General features: G+C 23.1%; 1 protein-coding gene across 3 annotated transcripts in view; it reads left to right on the forward strand.

The window, feature by feature from the left end:
- The first annotated feature begins 2,797 nt into the window (after positions 1 to 2,797).
- The window catches only part of LOC111630935 (ADAMTS-like protein 1), a 43,037-nt gene continuing 25,668 nt past the window's right edge, over positions 2,798 to 20,166 (forward strand). The window contains exon 1 of one of the 3 annotated variants that reach the window (XM_023375094.1): positions 2,798 to 3,135. In XM_023375094.1, coding sequence (XP_023230862.1) covers positions 3,109 to 3,135 — 27 coding nt within the window. In that variant the 5' untranslated portion in view covers positions 2,798 to 3,108. The remainder of the gene's footprint in view (positions 3,136 to 20,166) is intronic. The other 2 variants (XM_023375095.1, XM_023375097.1) reach the window with 2 other exon arrangements.

A 20,166-nucleotide genomic window follows, 5' to 3' on the forward strand; every position in this document is an offset into this window, starting at 1 on the left:
GGCTCCCTTTCATGGTCGAATGAGTGTTGCCAGCTAAAACACGTAAAAATAATATTAAAGTAGCCAAGACATAGCCAAATATTGTAGCGCCACATCACTAGCGGACATTTGAAATTTGCCGACTAGGACGATCGGTTAACCGAGGTGTCGGTTAATCGGGGGTCGGATAATCGAGGCTCTACTGTATTTTAATGTTGTTAATCTGTTTTCTTCACTACAAAATTATCAAAGTTATGAATAACTTAACTTATACAGTATTTAAATTTTTTAATTATTGATTTAATGAGGTATTAATAATAAGAAAAGTGTTTTATATTAAAATATTAATTTAAACGTAACCAAGCATAAATAGCTTTATACGATAGATACTGAAGGAATGCTCTTACTTATAATAATTATATTTTCTGTAAAAAGTCACGATTATATTATTATAACCTTTACAAAAGAAAATAATTATTGAATCATTAATACTAAAAATAGGAATATTGTATTTATTCAGTTTCAGTTTTTATTTCGTAGCTTTCGTCAAATTCTTTCCATTATGATGATAACAACATCCTTATATTCAAAGAAAAACGAAACACTGTTTTGCATATCATTAAGCATTTCCGCTTAATTCTAAACTGAAAATTTCTACGATTTATATCGAATATTTCTTTATATTATCAGTTAGGAAATAACTTGTAATTTATTGACGCAGATATTACATTACAAGAATAAATTAGAGTTTAAATTTCGTTTTCAGTTCGGATTTCTGTTATGATCCCTGTTTGATTTCTATTTTCAGAGGGAGGGGAAAACAGAAACTGAGAACTTGTCCGAGTCGCGTGATTTTTATGTATACGTAGGACTTTATTTGAATAACAATAGTCAATTACTTGCTCAAAGATTTGATTAGGCGTCTAAACCAAGGGTCGCCAAACTTTTTTGATCATCGATCCCCTACAAGTTTTCGAAATCTCACATCGACCCCCACCATAAAGTTTATGTAACAAGCAAAACAAAATACTTACTATTTTAAAACATTTCTTTTAATTTTGCAATTTTTTTCATTTATTATATATTTGTTAATAATAATTTTTGTAACTGACAATCAGTGAGACGGATAAGCTTTATCCTTAGCTCTCCCTTATCCTTAGCTTAAGCTTGATAATCGACCCCCAATAATGTTATATCGACCACTTTGGAGACCCCTGGCTAAACCGAAGTGGCGAACCTATGGCACACGTACCAAAGTGGCTCGTCGGGATAAATAATCAAACACGTTACTTATAAGATTTCGGTTTATCACCTGTATTTTTCAATCATTATTTCGATTTATCACCTGACCATTCTCTTTCAATTATTTTCTATATATTTATTCTAATTAAAGCATATATTCGTTTTATTTCTTAAAATATCGTTATTCGAAGTCTAAAACTTCGACATGCGTAAACATTTTTAAAGATAAGTATGCTTACTTATGGCACACGGATTTAGAAAGGTTCGACACACATGATCTAGACCAGTGTTTCTCAACGGGGGTGATATCGCCCCCATGTGGGCGTTTTTCCATGTTGAGGGGGCGATTAGTAACAATTTATATTTTCTGGGCGAAAACAATTTTCTGGGCGATATAGTAAAATATTATATTAAGAATAATTAGATATTTTATTCGTTATATCGTACAATAATTAAACAAATAACATTATACTAGTCACTAGTCTATTCGATACAGTACGAATTTGGCGTTAGCCTTGTCCCTCGACATCGGAATTTTGTAGCGAAGGGGGCGATACTACTTAACGGTTTTATTGAAGGGGGCGATACTATGTTGAAGGGGGCGACGATTCGTTAGAGGTTGAGAAACACTGCTTTGAGAGTAAAATTTCATAAAAATATACAATATTTTCCTGAAATTTTATTTCATAAAACTTTAAAAATCGTTTAAAAATTTCTTGTATTAATTAAATTTTTAAAAATCTTTTTTTTTTCGTCGAACCTCATTTATTATAATACTTTTTCGGGGTAAAATTTCATTTAGTTTTTGATTTTTAATATATTTAAAATTTAATTTTTAATATTTATTCAATTTAATTTTATTATCATTTAAAAATTATCATATTTAAGATGATAATGATAATTGTTACTTTTGTAATTTTTTTTATTTAAATCACTTAAATTTACTTACAAAAAGCCATTTTTTACTTAAAATTAATTATTTTTTTTAATCTAAAAATCTTTATACTTCATCCATTTTTTAAAACTGAAATAACTTAATCTAACAATAATAATTAATTATATAATTGAATTTACACAGAGAAAAAAACATTTCTATATTTTTTTATGGTGATAGTTAATTGTTATAATCGTGAAAATGCATTTCATTCTAATTAAAAAATAAAATAAAATACGATTACTTTCCATTAACTAACAGCATTAAGTCATATATAACTTTAACTTGACAGCTTAGATTAACATTTTTTATTAACACAAATTCCATTATCATTCGTAAATATGATGAAAAATTTCACCAAAAACTTAAATATTATTTTAAAAAATTAATTTGATAATTTCGAAATTTGTAATTAATAGATGATTATTTGATCTACAGGATCATCACTTTATCATTGATGATGATGATATACTCTACAGACGAAAAGCATAAAAATTTAATTATCATCGTAAACAACAATAAGGCACGTTGTAAATGTAATTTATTACTTATATAAGTTTAAAAAATGATAATTATATATATAATTATCCTATTTTCTACTTCTTTAACAAACTAATTCCCCAATCTGTAGTATGTAACTCCCACAATCAACTTTTACTCGTCGGCTATAATTAAAGTAAGTAAAAGGAAAGATAATCGATAAAACGCGCCGTTCCTTTCTATTGGTCAGTAACACAGGATAACAACGCGCATGGGCATTAAAGCAGCATCTACTGTACCTTTTTTGGGGGTTGTTATTTTGGCGGTAGAACCGACTGATATACAGACGAACAACTCATTCGCCATATTTAAATGTTACCTTATCTTAAGCTTTACTTGATAATAAACCTATGTGTCACCTGATAGACAATAAGATATGATAATACACAATTTTACATATTGTGGTTCCTAAAATGGTTTATGCGATTCTATTCTTAGCGGTAAGTTCTCTTCTCTTTCCATACGTAAAAGGTAGATATAGCCGAATTTCTTGCATAATTTGCAAGGTGAAATTCAGTTGGGCAATGTTATTTTTATATTAAATAAAGTTCGTATGCAATACACGACACTCTTGTGTGTGCTTGCTGTACACGTAACAGTTTAAACATTGTCAAAATTCTTTGTGTAAAGTTAATTGAAATAGTTTATATTGTAACGTTACACCCATTTTAATTTATAAAATATTTTTGCAATTTCCTTTATTATATACAACTTTGCATTTTTGTTACATTGTTAAATGTAAGTACTCAATGACAAATCGGCACTAATTTTTTTTTTTTTGCATTTTAATTAAAATTTATATTAATTTTTAATGCATTTTTTAAACAAAATCTATTAAGTAAACGAATCTATAAAAGCACTTAAAATTAATATAAAAATTTTATACTTAATTTAACCAATTTTAATATAAAAAAATAATTAGAGCTCTTATTATATGATAAAAGTTAAAAATTAGCATTTAAGTGTATTGGAAATTGTGCAATTTTTAAAGTTTTTTTAGGAAAAATTTATCAGTTTTATAAAAATTCATTGCTTAAAATAATTAAGTGATTATAAAGAATAGTAACACGTGAATTGTACGCTTAAGAAATTGATTAATAAATTGTAAAATTTACATTGTTACGTACTGTACATGCAAAAAAATTGTACAGTACAGTACATTACATCAATTTTTCACTGATAAATAAAAGAAAATTGATTATTTTACAATTCATTGATTAAAACTAGAGATTTTTAAGTTTAAAACGTTAAATTAATTAAAAATGTGCAACACATTAATAATAATTTACAATTATCAGCATATATTGTTAGATATAATGATGGAAAAGATTAAAATAAATTAGGTGTATGTAATTATGCATTTCATCACTTCATTGACACATTAAATATATGCTAATTGCACATTACTATATTCACATCAAATAATTGATTATTATGCATATTTAAGTACAATTTACTTCCCTCGTGACTATAATACATCATTCTAACAATAGGAAGAGCATGCATCGTATGATTTTAACTGGATTTTCTTTATTTATAAATAGGGAAAAAATTAGATATAAAATATATAATTTTAATTAAAAATCGATCATGTTTTATTATTAAATTCTTTCCTTCGTAATAAAAATGTTTAAGATAATTTTATCAACAGTAGAGAAAATACGAATATAAAAAGATAAACAGGAGACGTTTCTGGAATTTTAACAAAATTCTATTATTAATAATTCATATAAAAGTGTATATAAATGTCCAATGTATTCAGTCAGAGTTTATATAAGTGTGTGTATATATATATATGACAGAAATTGAAGGAAAAAATGGCTTAAATGTAGCCTTCAATCTTTTTAAAAGACGGCAATGAATTATTTCTTCTAAGACAGGTGTTACTATAAAGATTGTATGATAGGTTTACTAAATAATTACAAGCTTAGCTGCATGGTTATCAATCAGGATTTAGCTACAATAACCAATTTCTGTAGATCCTTATCATTGTTACTCTATCAAAAGGAACGAATGTTTACTGAATAATTACATATCAGATATATATTTTTTCTAAATATATATTAATTAAGTTACGTTGGATTTATCGGATTTATAAAAAACGTAATAAACGACGCCACCTCTGCGCATTATAGTCCGATAATTACAATTTTACTGGCTTTATTATACATTTATTCGTATAAAATTTATTTAAATATTTATAAAACGTCAGAAACTTTATAAATATATTTTATTTTAGTTAAAAGTTTTAATTTATTTAAGTTATGTACATTGATAAGCTGTACAAACTTAAATACGGCGACTGTTATAACGATAATTAAATTATGTATATATAAAATAAATCTTTATCACGAGTAATCGAAAATTAAAATGTACAATTCTCTGTCTAATTAAATATTTAATATCCTTTTGTACATTTTGCTTGGCAACTGCCTTGTTTCTGGACTAACAAATCTAATGATTGGTCATAGGAAATTTATTTTAAAAATTAATTAAATGTTGTTATATTTGTTGGAAAATTAATATATTTTTTAAGATTCTTCTACTTCTTCTACACTTTTTTTTTTAAAGTTATTTTTACACAAGAACAAGCTGAGAAATAGAAAATAAACCTTATAAAGTTTTATTATTGATCATAAAATGTGTAAGGATATGCTTTCCAATCAACTAGAAATGACTTTTTTCCCTCTCTCTCTTACAAAATAACACGAAATTAATCTCATCTTTACTTATTTTTTATGATTTAAACGTTATAATTTTTATTAGTACATAAATATAAGAGAAATTTAATGATTCTTCTTACTTATTTATAAAAGAAACTCGTTTATTACCGAAATTATTAAGGAAAATAAAACAATTTCTATACCAAAATATTCATTATTCAACGTTACAAAAGTTTACTTGGAATAATTATTATAAATTAAAAATAAAATTATTTATGAAACTTAAAATATTAGACTTGTTTTTAATAATTAAAGTTATGAATAATATATATTTTATGCATGAAAAACTTTAATAAAACATTAAAAAAATTTAATATTTTTGTTAACAACTTACTGTATTTGATAATTTGTTGATTAAATTTAATTTTCTAGTGAGAAAAATAATTTTAAAGCGTAAATTTTCTAGTTTATTTTTAAAAGATTTTAATACATTTTAATGACAATTAGTAAATTTTATTTATTATTTAATAGAACAAAGAATTTCTTAAGATAATTGCTACGGATTTTTAATGAAAGTAATTACAGGACTAGATCATAAATGCCAAATTTTAATGAAAACAGAAATAGTTAATGCTTTAAAAGTTTGATAAATATTCAATAATATAATTGAATACTAAACTTTTCCTCAAAATAATCAAATTTCACGTTTAATAAAGAATTAATTACAAAAATATTCAATATTTCGAATGGAAGAAACGTTAACAAAACTTTACGCCATTTTTTAAATAAAATTATTAATATGTTCTGAATATTTAGATTAAATAATATTCAAAACACAACGAAACAACGAATTTCTTAGAATAAAACATAAAAATTAATAGAAAATTAATTATTGAATAGAATTCGTTATATTATTTTTTGTCACTAATTATAATGAAAAATAATAAAAATGTGTAAATATATCAATAATAATTTAAANTTCTACTTCTTCTACACTTTTTTTTTTAAAGTTATTTTTACACAAGAACAAGCTGAGAAATAGAAAATAAACCTTATAAAGTTTTATTATTGATCATAAAATGTGTAAGGATATGCTTTCCAATCAACTAGAAATGACTTTTTTCCCTCTCTCTCTTACAAAATAACACGAAATTAATCTCATCTTTACTTATTTTTTATGATTTAAACGTTATAATTTTTATTAGTACATAAATATAAGAGAAATTTAATGATTCTTCTTACTTATTTATAAAAGAAACTCGTTTATTATCGAAATTATTAAGGAAAATAAAACAATTTCTATACCAAAATATTCATTATTCAACGTTACAAAAGTTTACTTGGAATAATTATTATAAATTAAAAATAAAATTATTTATGAAACTTAAAATATTAGACTTGTTTTTAATAATTAAAGTTATGAATAATATATATTTTATGCATGAAAAACTTTAATAAAACATTAAAAAAATTTAATATTTTTGTTAACAACTTACTGTATTTGATAATTTGTTGATTAAATTTAATTTTCTAGTGAGAAAAATAATTTTAAAGCGTAAATTTTCTAGTTTATTTTTAAAAGATTTTAATACATTTTAATGACAATTAGTAAATTTTATTTATTATTTAATAGAACAAAGAATTTCTTAAGATAATTGCTACGGATTTTTAATGAAAGTAATTACAGGACTAGATCATAAATGCCAAATTTTAATGAAAACAGAAATAGTTAATGCTTTAAAAGTTTGATAAATATTCAATAATATAATTGAATACTAAACTTTTCCTCAAAATAATCAAATTTCACGTTTAATAAAGAATTAATTACAAAAATATTCAATATTTCGAATGGAAGAAACGTTAACAAAACTTTACGCCATTTTTTAAATAAAATTATTAATATGTTCTGAATATTTAGATTAAATAATATTCAAAACACAACGAAACAACGAATTTCTTAGAATAAAACATAAAAATTAATAGAAAATTAATTATTGAATAGAATTCGTTATATTATTTTTTGTCACTAATTATAATGAAAAATAATAAAAATGTGTAAATATATCAATAATAATTTAAAATATCATTTAAAGTAAAAAATATATATATAATAAACAATTAATTACGATTAAAATATTAGATTTTAAAGAAGATTAATAACTTTCGCGCTAATTTATTAAGAAAATTATTAATATATTTGAAATAATAACATTGAAAAATATTCAGAGCATAAAGAACCAGCGAATTTCTTAGAAGAAATGAAATAATTTTAGTAGAAAATAAATTATTGAATTTAATTCATTACACTAGTTTATGGCGGCGATAATAATGAAAAAAGTAATAAAAAATGAAAAAAATCCATGTCATGAAACTAAAATAGCCTTTAAAATAATTAAAATACCGAAAATTGGAGAAATTAAATGCGATAATTGTAGAGAAATTTAGTTTATTTGAGGATGTGCATTGGTGGAAATTGATTCTCCTACGTAAAGATTATGTTACAGGATTGTTAACGTTGTAAATTAATTTAGGAATAAATTATTCCTGCCTAACATACGTTAATTACGGATATAGTAAGCTAATTGATCTTACAATTAGCCAAAATATTTTGGAAATATTTTTTGAATTTGAAAAGACTTCGCGTGAAGAGTTTTCAACGCTAAACACGAGAAGCTAACTGAGTTTGAATAGATTTTCTATATGAATAGAAATAAGGATTATGAGATTAAAGGCGCTGTTTAAACATTATCTTGTACCTTTATTCCTTTTAAGTATTTAGGAAAACAATACTTTTAATTAAGTAATTTAACTTTCATATGATACATTATCGATCAATTCATAAAACGAATATTTAGCTATTAAATTTAAAAAATTGGCAGAGGGTGGAGTGGGGGAAAAGGAGGGGAGAAGTATATTTCAGTAATATTTCCCTTCAAACGAATCATGTAAATTTTAATTTTATTTTTTTAAATGAAGTTAATCAGATTTTATTTTATAAAATCTAATTTTTTTGAATTGTTGCCAAAATTAAGACGAAGAGCAGGTGTATTTCAGAAATAAATCTCAGGAGAATTGCAGAAAAAAAATAAGGAAAACGCAAAAAAAATTGTTTTTCTTTACGGTCCTGTAAAGTTTTCCCCCATTTATTATGCAATAAAAACAATTAAATATTTTATTTTCTATGTTTACATTCTCGTTAAGTTTATAAATATATATATGATGAAATTTGTTCTAAAATGCATTTCAAATATTTTTATATAAATATTTTTCTTTTTTAAAACTCTGTAAACCTATTTAAATCATACAAATTAATTTCGCATCTTCAATTGGCTAATTTGAAATTCAAATTAACCAATGAAACTGATGGATTTTCAAAATGACATTATTTATCGAATCGGTGGCGCTTCCTGTTTAAATTTTTATAATTAATGAATGAACATTTAACACATGGCTTATTGCTTCCTATTGGTTAATTATATTTAAATATTTTTAAATTAATTGAAACAAATTAACCAATTATATGGTCAAAATTCAAATTAATCCCAATTTACCAATAAAAGGCGATAGTTTATTTTAAATAAACCAATAGTGTGCAATACATTTTAAAAATTATTTTGAATTAACCAATTAGCTTACTTTTTTACAATTTCAGAGGAAAATCCTCTAAATCTTATTTAATACTGTAATGAATTATTAAATACAAATTTTTAATGATATAGGCTATGAAAAATTAAAAATTAAAATTATTTATTAATAAGAAACCTATAAAAATCCAAATCTTAGTGAAGAAACCTGTTAAATTTCTATTTTAATTCTTAATTAGGATAATATTATCAGTGGAAACCTTCTAAATTTTATATTAACTTGTCACATCATGTATAAATAATAAAGAGTAAATATAATTAAATAAATAATTTCTATTCTATATTCTTAATTACTAAGATATTTAATTTTGGGGGGATTTTCTTTGATTTTTCATTGTAATCTTTTATTTTTACTCTTTTATTTCTAGAATTTACGCAAATTTTATCTTGTAAAGCATTAAAAGTAATGCATTAAAGTGTAAATTACGTATATAAAAGTGAACAATTCAGAGGGAAAAAAAAACCATTAAAATTTTAACATTTAATTTAAATATATTAGTAAATTTTAGTCAATTAGATTAATTTTAACGTGATAATTTGAATTTGATTTCATTAAATTTCTTTTAAAAATCCTCTGTTTGTTAGGAATTATTTAATCCAGTTGAAGCGATGAAAAATGCAAATAAAGTGAAAGTTCAACTGTAAATATTTGATAATGCATGAAAAACAAATCCAAGTTTGATAGGAGAATAAATTCACATTATACTCTGCTTAGTAGGAAATATTTTTATTTAGAGGAGAGAAAAACCACTGAATTTTAATATTTAATTTAAATAGTTTGATAAAATTTAGTAAGAAATGTGTAATGTAATCCATTTTACTAAACTATTTCAATTAATTATATTCATTTTAACGTGATAATTTTGCTTTAGTCAGACTAAATTTTATTTTAAAACAAAAAAAAAAAAAATAATCCCCCTGTGTAGGGAAAGAATATTCAACTCACTCCAAACAATAAAATCTAAGTTTGGTCATAAACATTTGATAAAACATTAAAAAAAATCCATTTTGACTTAGTGGTTTTTCCTCTAATAAAAATATTCAAAGGAAAAACCACTAAAATTTTAATATTTAATTTTAAAATTTGAGAGATATTATTTAGTAAGAAAATTATAATTTATCCATTTTATAGATTATTTATTTCTCCTAATTAATCAGTTTAAATTTAATGCGAGAATTTTGATTCGATCCCATTAGATTTTCTTTTAAAATAAAAAAATAAAAAAAACCTCTGATTGGTAGGGAATATTTAACGCAGTTGAAACGATAAAAGATGCAAATAAAGTGGAAATTCAGTAGTAAATATTTGATAACGCATAAAAAAACCCAATTTGATGGGGGGAATAAATTCATAGTTTAGATAAAGAAATCCCTCTGTTTAGCGAAGAATGTTTAGCATATGAAGATAATAAAAATTCACCTTTCTTGATAAGAACATTTTGAATTGGTAAATAGAAGAAGTGTGAATATTTTATAAAAAATAAAATAATATTTCAACTTTAGTAGAAATCTTTGTTTGTTAAGAAGTTTTTACTATAATTTGAAGAAGAATACTTTATTTAGTAGGAAAAAAAGGAATTTAAATTTCAAGAACGGGGATTCAACGATAAAAATTAATAATTTGATAAGAAAAGTAAGGAAAAAATGAAGTTAATTTATTAAATTATTTCATAATTTAGTAATTTTTGAGCATTATTCTTAAATATAAACCNCTACATATTCTATTTACTTACATTGAAATATTTCAAGAACGGGGATTCAACGATAAAAATTAATAATTTGATAAGAAAAGTAAGGAAAAAATGAAGTTAATTTATTAAATTATTTCATAATTTAGTAATTTTTGAGCATTATTCTTAAATATAAACCTCCGTTTGGTGAGAACTTTAATGAATTTATTTATTAAAAATGGGCATACTTAAAATAATGAAAATTATTTAATAGAAAATTCTATTTGGTGAGCAATAATTTCACAATTTATAGGAAACTAGAGGACTGTGTGGTAAAATGTGGTTTATAATCCTTAAAAAATAGTGGAATAACCTCTGAATGTACCTTTAAATAGGGGGATTGTTACTCCAAATTGGAAAACAGTGATGCATGTCAGATACTGTACTGTACATTGTTATAACAATTGCTGAACAGAGGAATTTTCATGCAAATCTTTCTTATAAAATAGGGAATTTTCAATTTTATTGTTTTATAAGAAAAGAATAATCCTACTTAGTGTATTTCTAAACTTATATCTTGTAGAAAGGATTTATTTGATTGAATTTAATATTTAAACGGAAATAATGAGAAAAACTTTTCAAAATAATTATTAGATACAATATTCTTACGGCAGGAATTCTTTATAACCATCATTTTCAATGAAATATCTTTAAATAGGGAAATTCCTCTAAGTAAAAGCAGAAATATTTAACTGTTCTCCAAACTTCTAAACAGAGGAATAGAATAAGCACGAGTTTATTAGTTAATTTTATAATTAAATTACATGATCCAGAAAACGGAAATGAATTAAGTTTACTTTTATTGGTATTTTATTTCGAGGAAGAATTTTTGTCACGATATTTGAAGTAATGGAGAAAAGTGAGATGTTGGCAGGACTGACAATCGAACGTACGAAGTAAAAATCAAATGAACCGTATAATTTAGACATCCGTGACTGACAAACTGACCCCGAAGGGATAAACTTAGCTGCAAGATCTGTCTTATATATTTAATTTGGTTCACAACAGACATCGATAAGCATCACTTTAAGAGAAAGGAAAAAAAAATGAAATACCGTTTTAAATTATTTATATTTTTCTTAATATCGCTTTCTTCATGAATTTATTCTAATGAATTGAGAAATTTGCCTAATTTTGTTTTTTTTTTTTTTATTTTTTGCTGTTATTTTCTCTGAAAAGAGAAAATATTATGCAAAATTCTTCACATATTTTAATCTCCTTTGCTCACCTTTTCTTAGAAGATAAATAAAATAAAAATATATTAATTAAATTATAAATTTTATAAGACTTTTATTTTATTTACAAGTTTTTGTATATTTAAGATATATTTTTATTTGGTTTTTTATAATTTAAGAATAATTTATAGTTAGATATTATTTTAAAATTATTAGAAATATGTGAATATAAAATTTTGTTAGAAAATTTATAAGAAACTTCTACGAACAGAGGTTTTTATTAAAAAAAATTCCTCTGTCCAGAAGAATTTTTTAGAATTTAGAAGTTTAAAACCTCTGTTTTGTGGAATTTTCATACAAATGTAAAAGTTTTTCTAATCATAAATACGTATGAAAATTCCCCTATTAAAAATTTGTAATAAAATTCCCGTAACTGGAGTTTCATTTGGATTTTTTTTTTTTTNATAGAACAAAGAATTTCTTAAGATAATTGCTACGGATTTTTAATGAAAGTAATTACAGGACTAGATCATAAATGCCAAATTTTAATGAAAACAGAAATAGTTAATGCTTTAAAAGTTTGATAAATATTCAATAATATAATTGAATACTAAACTTTTCCTCAAAATAATCAAATTTCACGTTTAATAAAGAATTAATTACAAAAATATTCAATATTTCGAATGGAAGAAACGTTAACAAAACTTTACGCCATTTTTTAAATAAAATTATTAATATGTTCTGAATATTTAGATTAAATAATATTCAAAACACAACGAAACAACGAATTTCTTAGAATAAAACATAAAAATTAATAGAAAATTAATTATTGAATAGAATTCGTTATATTATTTTTTGTCACTAATTATAATGAAAAATAATAAAAATGTGTAAATATATCAATAATAATTTAAAATATCATTTAAAGTAAAATATATATATATAATAAACAATTAATTACGATTAAAATATTAGATTTTAAAGAAGATTAATAACTTTCGCGCTAATTTATTAAGAAAATTATTAATATATTTGAAATAATAACATTGAAAAATATTCAGAGCATAAAGAACCAGCGAATTTCTTAGAAGAAATGAAATAATTTTAGTAGAAAATAAATTATTGAATTTAATTCATTACACTAGTTTATGGCGGCGATAATAATGAAAAAAGTAATAAAAAATGAAAAAAATCCATGTCATGAAACTAAAATAGCCTTTAAAATAATTAAAATACCGAAAATTGGAGAAATTAAATGCGATAATTGTAGAGAAATTTAGTTTATTTGAGGATGTGCATTGGTGGAAATTGATTCTCCTACGTAAAGATTATGTTACAGGATTGTTAACGTTGTAAATTAATTTAGGAATAAATTATTCCTGCCTAACATACGTTAATTACGGATATAGTAAGCTAATTGATCTTACAATTAGCCAAAATATTTTGGAAATATTTTTTGAATTTGAAAAGACTTCGCGTGAAGAGTTTTCAACGCTAAACACGAGAAGCTAACTGAGTTTGAATAGATTTTCTATATGAATAGAAATAAGGATTATGAGATTAAAGGCGCTGTTTAAACATTATCTTGTACCTTTATTCCTTTTAAGTATTTAGGAAAACAATACTTTTAATTAAGTAATTTAACTTTCATATGATACATTATCGATCAATTCATAAAACGAATATTTAGCTATTAAATTTAAAAAATTGGCAGAGGGTGGAGTGGGGGAAAAGGAGGGGAGAAGTATATTTCAGTAATATTTCCCTTCAAACGAATCATGTAAATTTTAATTTTATTTTTTTAAATGAAGTTAATCAGATTTTATTTTATAAAATCTAATTTTTTTGAATTGTTGCCAAAATTAAGACGAAGAGCAGGTGTATTTCAGAAATAAATCTCAGGAGAATTGCAGAAAAAAAATAAGGAAAACGCAAAAAAAATTGTTTTTCTTTACGGTCCTGTAAAGTTTTCCCCCATTTATTATGCAATAAAAACAATTAAATATTTTATTTTCTATGTTTACATTCTCGTTAAGTTTATAAATATATATATGATGAAATTTGTTCTAAAATGCATTTCAAATATTTTTATATAAATATTTTTCTTTTTTAAAACTCTGTAAACCTATTTAAATCATACAAATTAATTTCGCATCTTCAATTGGCTAATTTGAAATTCAAATTAACCAATGAAACTGATGGATTTTCAAAATGACATTATTTATCGAATCGGTGGCGCTTCCTGTTTAAATTTTTATAATTAATGAATGAACATTTAACACATGGCTTATTGCTTCCTATTGGTTAATTATATTTAAATATTTTTAAATTAATTGAAACAAATTAACCAATTATATGGTCAAAATTCAAATTAATCCCAATTTACCAATAAAAGGCGATAGTTTATTTTAAATAAACCAATAGTGTGCAATACATTTTAAAAATTATTTTGAATTAACCAATTAGCTTACTTTTTTACAATTTCAGAGGAAAATCCTCTAAATCTTATTTAATACTGTAATGAATTATTAAATACAAATTTTTAATGATATAGGCTATGAAAAATTAAAAATTAAAATTATTTATTAATAAGAAACCTATAAAAATCCAAATCTTAGTGAAGAAACCTGTTAAATTTCTATTTTAATTCTTAATTAGGATAATATTATCAGTGGAAACCTTCTAAATTTTATATTAACTTGTCACATCATGTATAAATAATAAAGAGTAAATATAATTAAATAAATAATTTCTATTCTATATTCTTAATTACTAAGATATTTAATTTTGGGGGGATTTTCTTTGATTTTTCATTGTAATCTTTTATTTTTACTCTTTTATTTCTAGAATTTACGCAAATTTTATCTTGTAAAGCATTAAAAGTAATGCATTAAAGTGTAAATTACGTATATAAAAGTGAACAATTCAGAGGGAAAAAAAAACCATTAAAATTTTAACATTTAATTTAAATATATTAGTAAATTTTAGTCAATTAGATTAATTTTAACGTGATAATTTGAATTTGATTTCATTAAATTTCTTTTAAAAATCCTCTGTTTGTTAGGAATTATTTAATCCAGTTGAAGCGATGAAAAATGCAAATAAAGTGAAAGTTCAACTGTAAATATTTGATAATGCATGAAAAACAAATCCAAGTTTGATAGGAGAATAAATTCACATTATACTCTGCTTAGTAGGAAATATTTTTATTTAGAGGAGAGAAAAACCACTGAATTTTAATATTTAATTTAAATAGTTTGATAAAATTTAGTAAGAAATGTGTAATGTAATCCATTTTACTAAACTATTTCAATTAATTATATTCATTTTAACGTGATAATTTTGCTTTAGTCAGACTAAATTTTATTTTAAAACAAAAAAAAAAAAAATAATCCCCCTGTGTAGGGAAAGAATATTCAACTCACTCCAAACAATAAAATCTAAGTTTGGTCATAAACATTTGATAAAACATTAAAAAAAATCCATTTTGACTTAGTGGTTTTTCCTCTAATAAAAATATTCAAAGGAAAAACCACTAAAATTTTAATATTTAATTTTAAAATTTGAGAGATATTATTTAGTAAGAAAATTATAATTTATCCATTTTATAGATTATTTATTTCTCCTAATTAATCAGTTTAAATTTAATGCGAGAATTTTGATTCGATCCCATTAGATTTTCTTTTAAAATAAAAAAATAAAAAAAACCTCTGATTGGTAGGGAATATTTAACGCAGTTGAAACGATAAAAGATGCAAATAAAGTGGAAATTCAGTAGTAAATATTTGATAACGCATAAAAAAACCCAATTTGATGGGGGGAATAAATTCATAGTTTAGATAAAGAAATCCCTCTGTTTAGCGAAGAATGTTTAGCATATGAAGATAATAAAAATTCACCTTTCTTGATAAGAACATTTTGAATTGGTAAATAGAAGAAGTGTGAATATTTTATAAAAAATAAAATAATATTTCAACTTTAGTAGAAATCTTTGTTTGTTAAGAAGTTTTTACTATAATTTGAAGAAGAATACTTTATTTAGTAGGAAAAAAAGGAATTTAAATTTCAAGAACGGGGATTCAACGATAAAAATTAATAATTTGATAAGAAAAGTAAGGAAAAAATGAAGTTAATTTATTAAATTATTTCATAATTTAGTAATTTTTGAGCATTATTCTTAAATATAAACCTCCGTTTGGTGAGAACTTTAATGAATTTATTTATTAAAAATGGGCATACTTAAAATAATGAAAATTATTTAATAGAAAATTCTATTTGGTGAGCAATAATTTCACAATTTATAGGAAACTAGAGGACTGTGTGGTAAAATGTGGTTTATAATCCTTAAAAAATAGTGGAATAACCTCTGAATGTACCTTTAAATAGGGGGATTGTTACTCCAAATTGGAAAACAGTGATGCATGTCAGATACTGTACTGTACATTGTTATAACAATTGCTGAACAGAGGAATTTTCATGCAAATCTTTCTTATAAAATAGGGAATTTTCAATTTTATTGTTTTATAAGAAAAGAATAATCCTACTTAGTGTATTTCTAAACTTATATCTTGTAGAAAGGATTTATTTGATTGAATTTAATATTTAAACGGAAATAATGAGAAAAACTTTTCAAAATAATTATTAGATACAATATTCTTACGGCAGGAATTCTTTATAACCATCATTTTCAATGAAATATCTTTAAATAGGGAAATTCCTCTAAGTAAAAGCAGAAATATTTAACTGTTCTCCAAACTTCTAAACAGAGGAATAGAATAAGCACGAGTTTATTAGTTAATTTTATAATTAAATTACATGATCCAGAAAACGGAAATGAATTAAGTTTACTTTTATTGGTATTTTATTTCGAGGAAGAATTTTTGTCACGATATTTGAAGTAATGGAGAAAAGTGAGATGTTGGCAGGACTGACAATCGAACGTACGAAGTAAAAATCAAATGAACCGTATAATTTAGACATCCGTGACTGACAAACTGACCCCGAAGGGATAAACTTAGCTGCAAGATCTGTCTTATATATTTAATTTGGTTCACAACAGACATCGATAAGCATCACTTTAAGAGAAAGGAAAAAAAAAATGAAATACCGTTTTAAATTATTTATATTTTTCTTAATATCGCTTTCTTCATGAATTTATTCTAATGAATTGAGAAATTTGCCTAATTTTGTTTTTTATTTTTATTTTTTGCTGTTATTTTCTCTGAAAAGAGAAAATATTATGCAAAATTCTTCACATATTTTAATCTCCTTTGCTCACCTTTTCTTAGAAGATAAATAAAATAAAAATTTATAAAATTTATAATTTAATTAATATGACTTTTATTTTATTTACAAGTTTTTGTATATTTAAGATATATTTTTATTTGGTTTTTTATAATTTAAGAATAATTTATAGTTAGATATTATTTTAAAATTATTAGAAATATGTGAATATAAAATTTTGTTAGAAAATTTATAAGAAACTTCTACGAACAGAGGTTTTTATTAAAAAAAATTCCTCTGTCCAGAAGAATTTTTTAGAATTTAGAAGTTTAAAACCTCTGTTTTGTGGAATTTTCATACAAATGTAAAAGTTTTTCTAATCATAAATACGTATGAAAATTCCCCTATTAAAAATTTGTAATAAAATTCCCGTAACTGGAGTTTCATTTGGATTTTTTTTTTTTTGCTGAAAACAATGTAAGTGCTTAGATTCAAAGATTTTATTTAAAAAAATGTTTTATTATTAATATTTAATAAAGTTGTGAATTGAGAAAAAAAAAAAGAATTGCCAGACTAACTGTCAAAATAGAATGTTTCTGTGATAGGATATTGTTTTATAAGCTCGCAAATGACAGAAATTACTTCCAAGTATACCTTCGAACAGAAGAATTGTAACTATTTATAGAAATCTTCAAATTGAAAAGTTGTGAGGAATGTCAGGAGGATTTTTCTACAAACCTCTAACAGAAATTTTCTGCAAATATTTTGAACTGAGGAAGTTTTATGTAAAGCTAGATCAAAGGAATTTTTTACGCAATCGTCAACGTAGATATTTTCTTATAAATTTCTATATATACCATTGAATAGATGAATTTTTATCCAGACCTCCGAATAGAGGAATTTTTTACATATCGAAACAAAAGAATATTCAAACATGAACAGAGGAGGTTTTTATATGAAGCTCAGAAAATTTTCTTATAAATCTAACAGATTAATTTTTGTGTATGCTTCTTAGATATTTTCATACAAATTCGTATACATAACTTATTGTTGAGGTGATGAATTATTCATGTAGACTTCTAAACGGAGGAATTTCTATAACGATGAATATATAAAAATTCCTATGTTAAAAGGCTCTACTAATGTTCATATACAATCGGGCTTCTTAACGGGAATTTTTATACATATCACTGGAAACAGGAATTTTCAGGCAAACTTCTGATCAAAAAAGTCTAGCAATAAAAAAAACTTTTAAACTTAAAATTAGTCTTATTTGATAAAGCACAAATTCAAAGCCTTATTTCAGAAAGCACAAATTTAAAGTCCGCATATTATTTACCTTTAACAGAATTATAATTAATTATTCAAAAATAATAAAGGAATTTTACACGTTTTTATAAAGAAATTATTAAAATTTCACATTAAATCCATTGACTTAATATATAAATTATTATAATTACGTATAACAGAAATTTAGTTATTTAAATATTCAAAAATTGTAGTAAGATTCTAGATTATTACTTATTTAAGTCATCACATATCACGTAAGCACTCGAGGCAATCACTTTGAAAATTTCCTCTCATTTCCTCTGACAGTTGCACCTGACATTTTACAAACCTCTGAATTAGGGGGGAAATAAGAACTTACGAGAATTTGTTAGTGTTGTTTTTTTTCTTTTTTAGGATTTAAAATATAAAATAACGACATTATCTTAAAACGTGACGTGTTGGAAACACATTTTAAAGAAGGTGTATTCTAATTAATGTCTATAAAAAAAAAATGTAGTAAATAATATGTAAAAATTTTATTATAAAGTTTTAATGAAGTAAATTAAATGGAACCACGTAAAATCTATTTTTTAAAGCTTCTATTGTAATTGTATAATGTTAAATAAAAATAAACTACTTGAAATTTTCTACGTGACTTATCTGAGATCTTCAGTTAAAGAAAAAAAAAGATGAAGTAAGGAATTGATTATGGTATCGATTCTTCTTTAATTTTTCCTTAAATAATTAGTTATAACTTGATTTTACTTAATCTATAATGCTATAAGTTTAAAAAATATATATATTTTTCCCTTACATTTAGCTTAATTTTTAGCTCTAAGTTGAAATGCTTTCAGAGGATTTCCTACTAACTTGTATGCTTTTAATGAAGATAAACTAGATTATTTCGCATTTCTTAAATTTTTAAATTAAATCCTATTGAAATTATTGTTATAAAACACGTTATAATATACATTTTGTAAATTTTTAATCATTTCTACTTTAATTTTCATTATAAAACGAATAGAAATGTTTTTAGAGGATTTCTTACTAAATGCATTTAATCTTTATAATTTAATTTTAATTTTTTTTTCCATGTTTAAATTAAATTGCATCGAATATTTTTGGCAAAAACAAATTAAAGAATTTTAAAATATTTATTTTATATTGTATCCAACTTAAGTTTTAATTATAAAATGAGTTAATATATTTTTAGAGGTTTTACTACTAAATGCATTTACTGGGGTTAATGTTTATTTTTTAGAATTTATTCAAACTTCTAATAGAATTATACTGAAGATTTATGTTACAAATAAAGCTTAAAAATTATATTTTGAATTAAATTTAATTTATAATTATAAAATGAGTGAAATCTTTTTAGGGGATTTTCTACTAAATGCATTTAATGATAATAAATTTATATTTTTTATTTATTTAAGCCCTATAACTGAATTATAAGAAATGTTGTTGTTATAATTAAGTTTAACAGTTAAAAAAATATATTTTTCGTTTTATTTAGGTTAATTTATAATTACAAAATGGTAGAAATGTTTTTGGAGGATTTCCTACTAATTGCATTTAATGATAAACTGCATGATTTTTGCATTTATTCAATTTTTGAGTTGAATTACAACAAGTATTATTGTTATAAACTAATTTAAAGGTTAAAATAGATATATTTTTTCATTTCATCTAGCTTAATTTTTAATTATAAAATGAGTAAAAATTCTTTCAGAGGATTTTCCTGGTACAGGCATTTATAAATATTTT

Source organism: Centruroides sculpturatus, unplaced genomic scaffold (genome assembly GCF_000671375.1).
Source record: "Centruroides sculpturatus isolate CEXI.00-Female unplaced genomic scaffold, Cexi_2.0 scaffold533, whole genome shotgun sequence".
Taxonomy (NCBI): Eukaryota; Metazoa; Arthropoda; class Arachnida; order Scorpiones; family Buthidae; genus Centruroides; species Centruroides sculpturatus.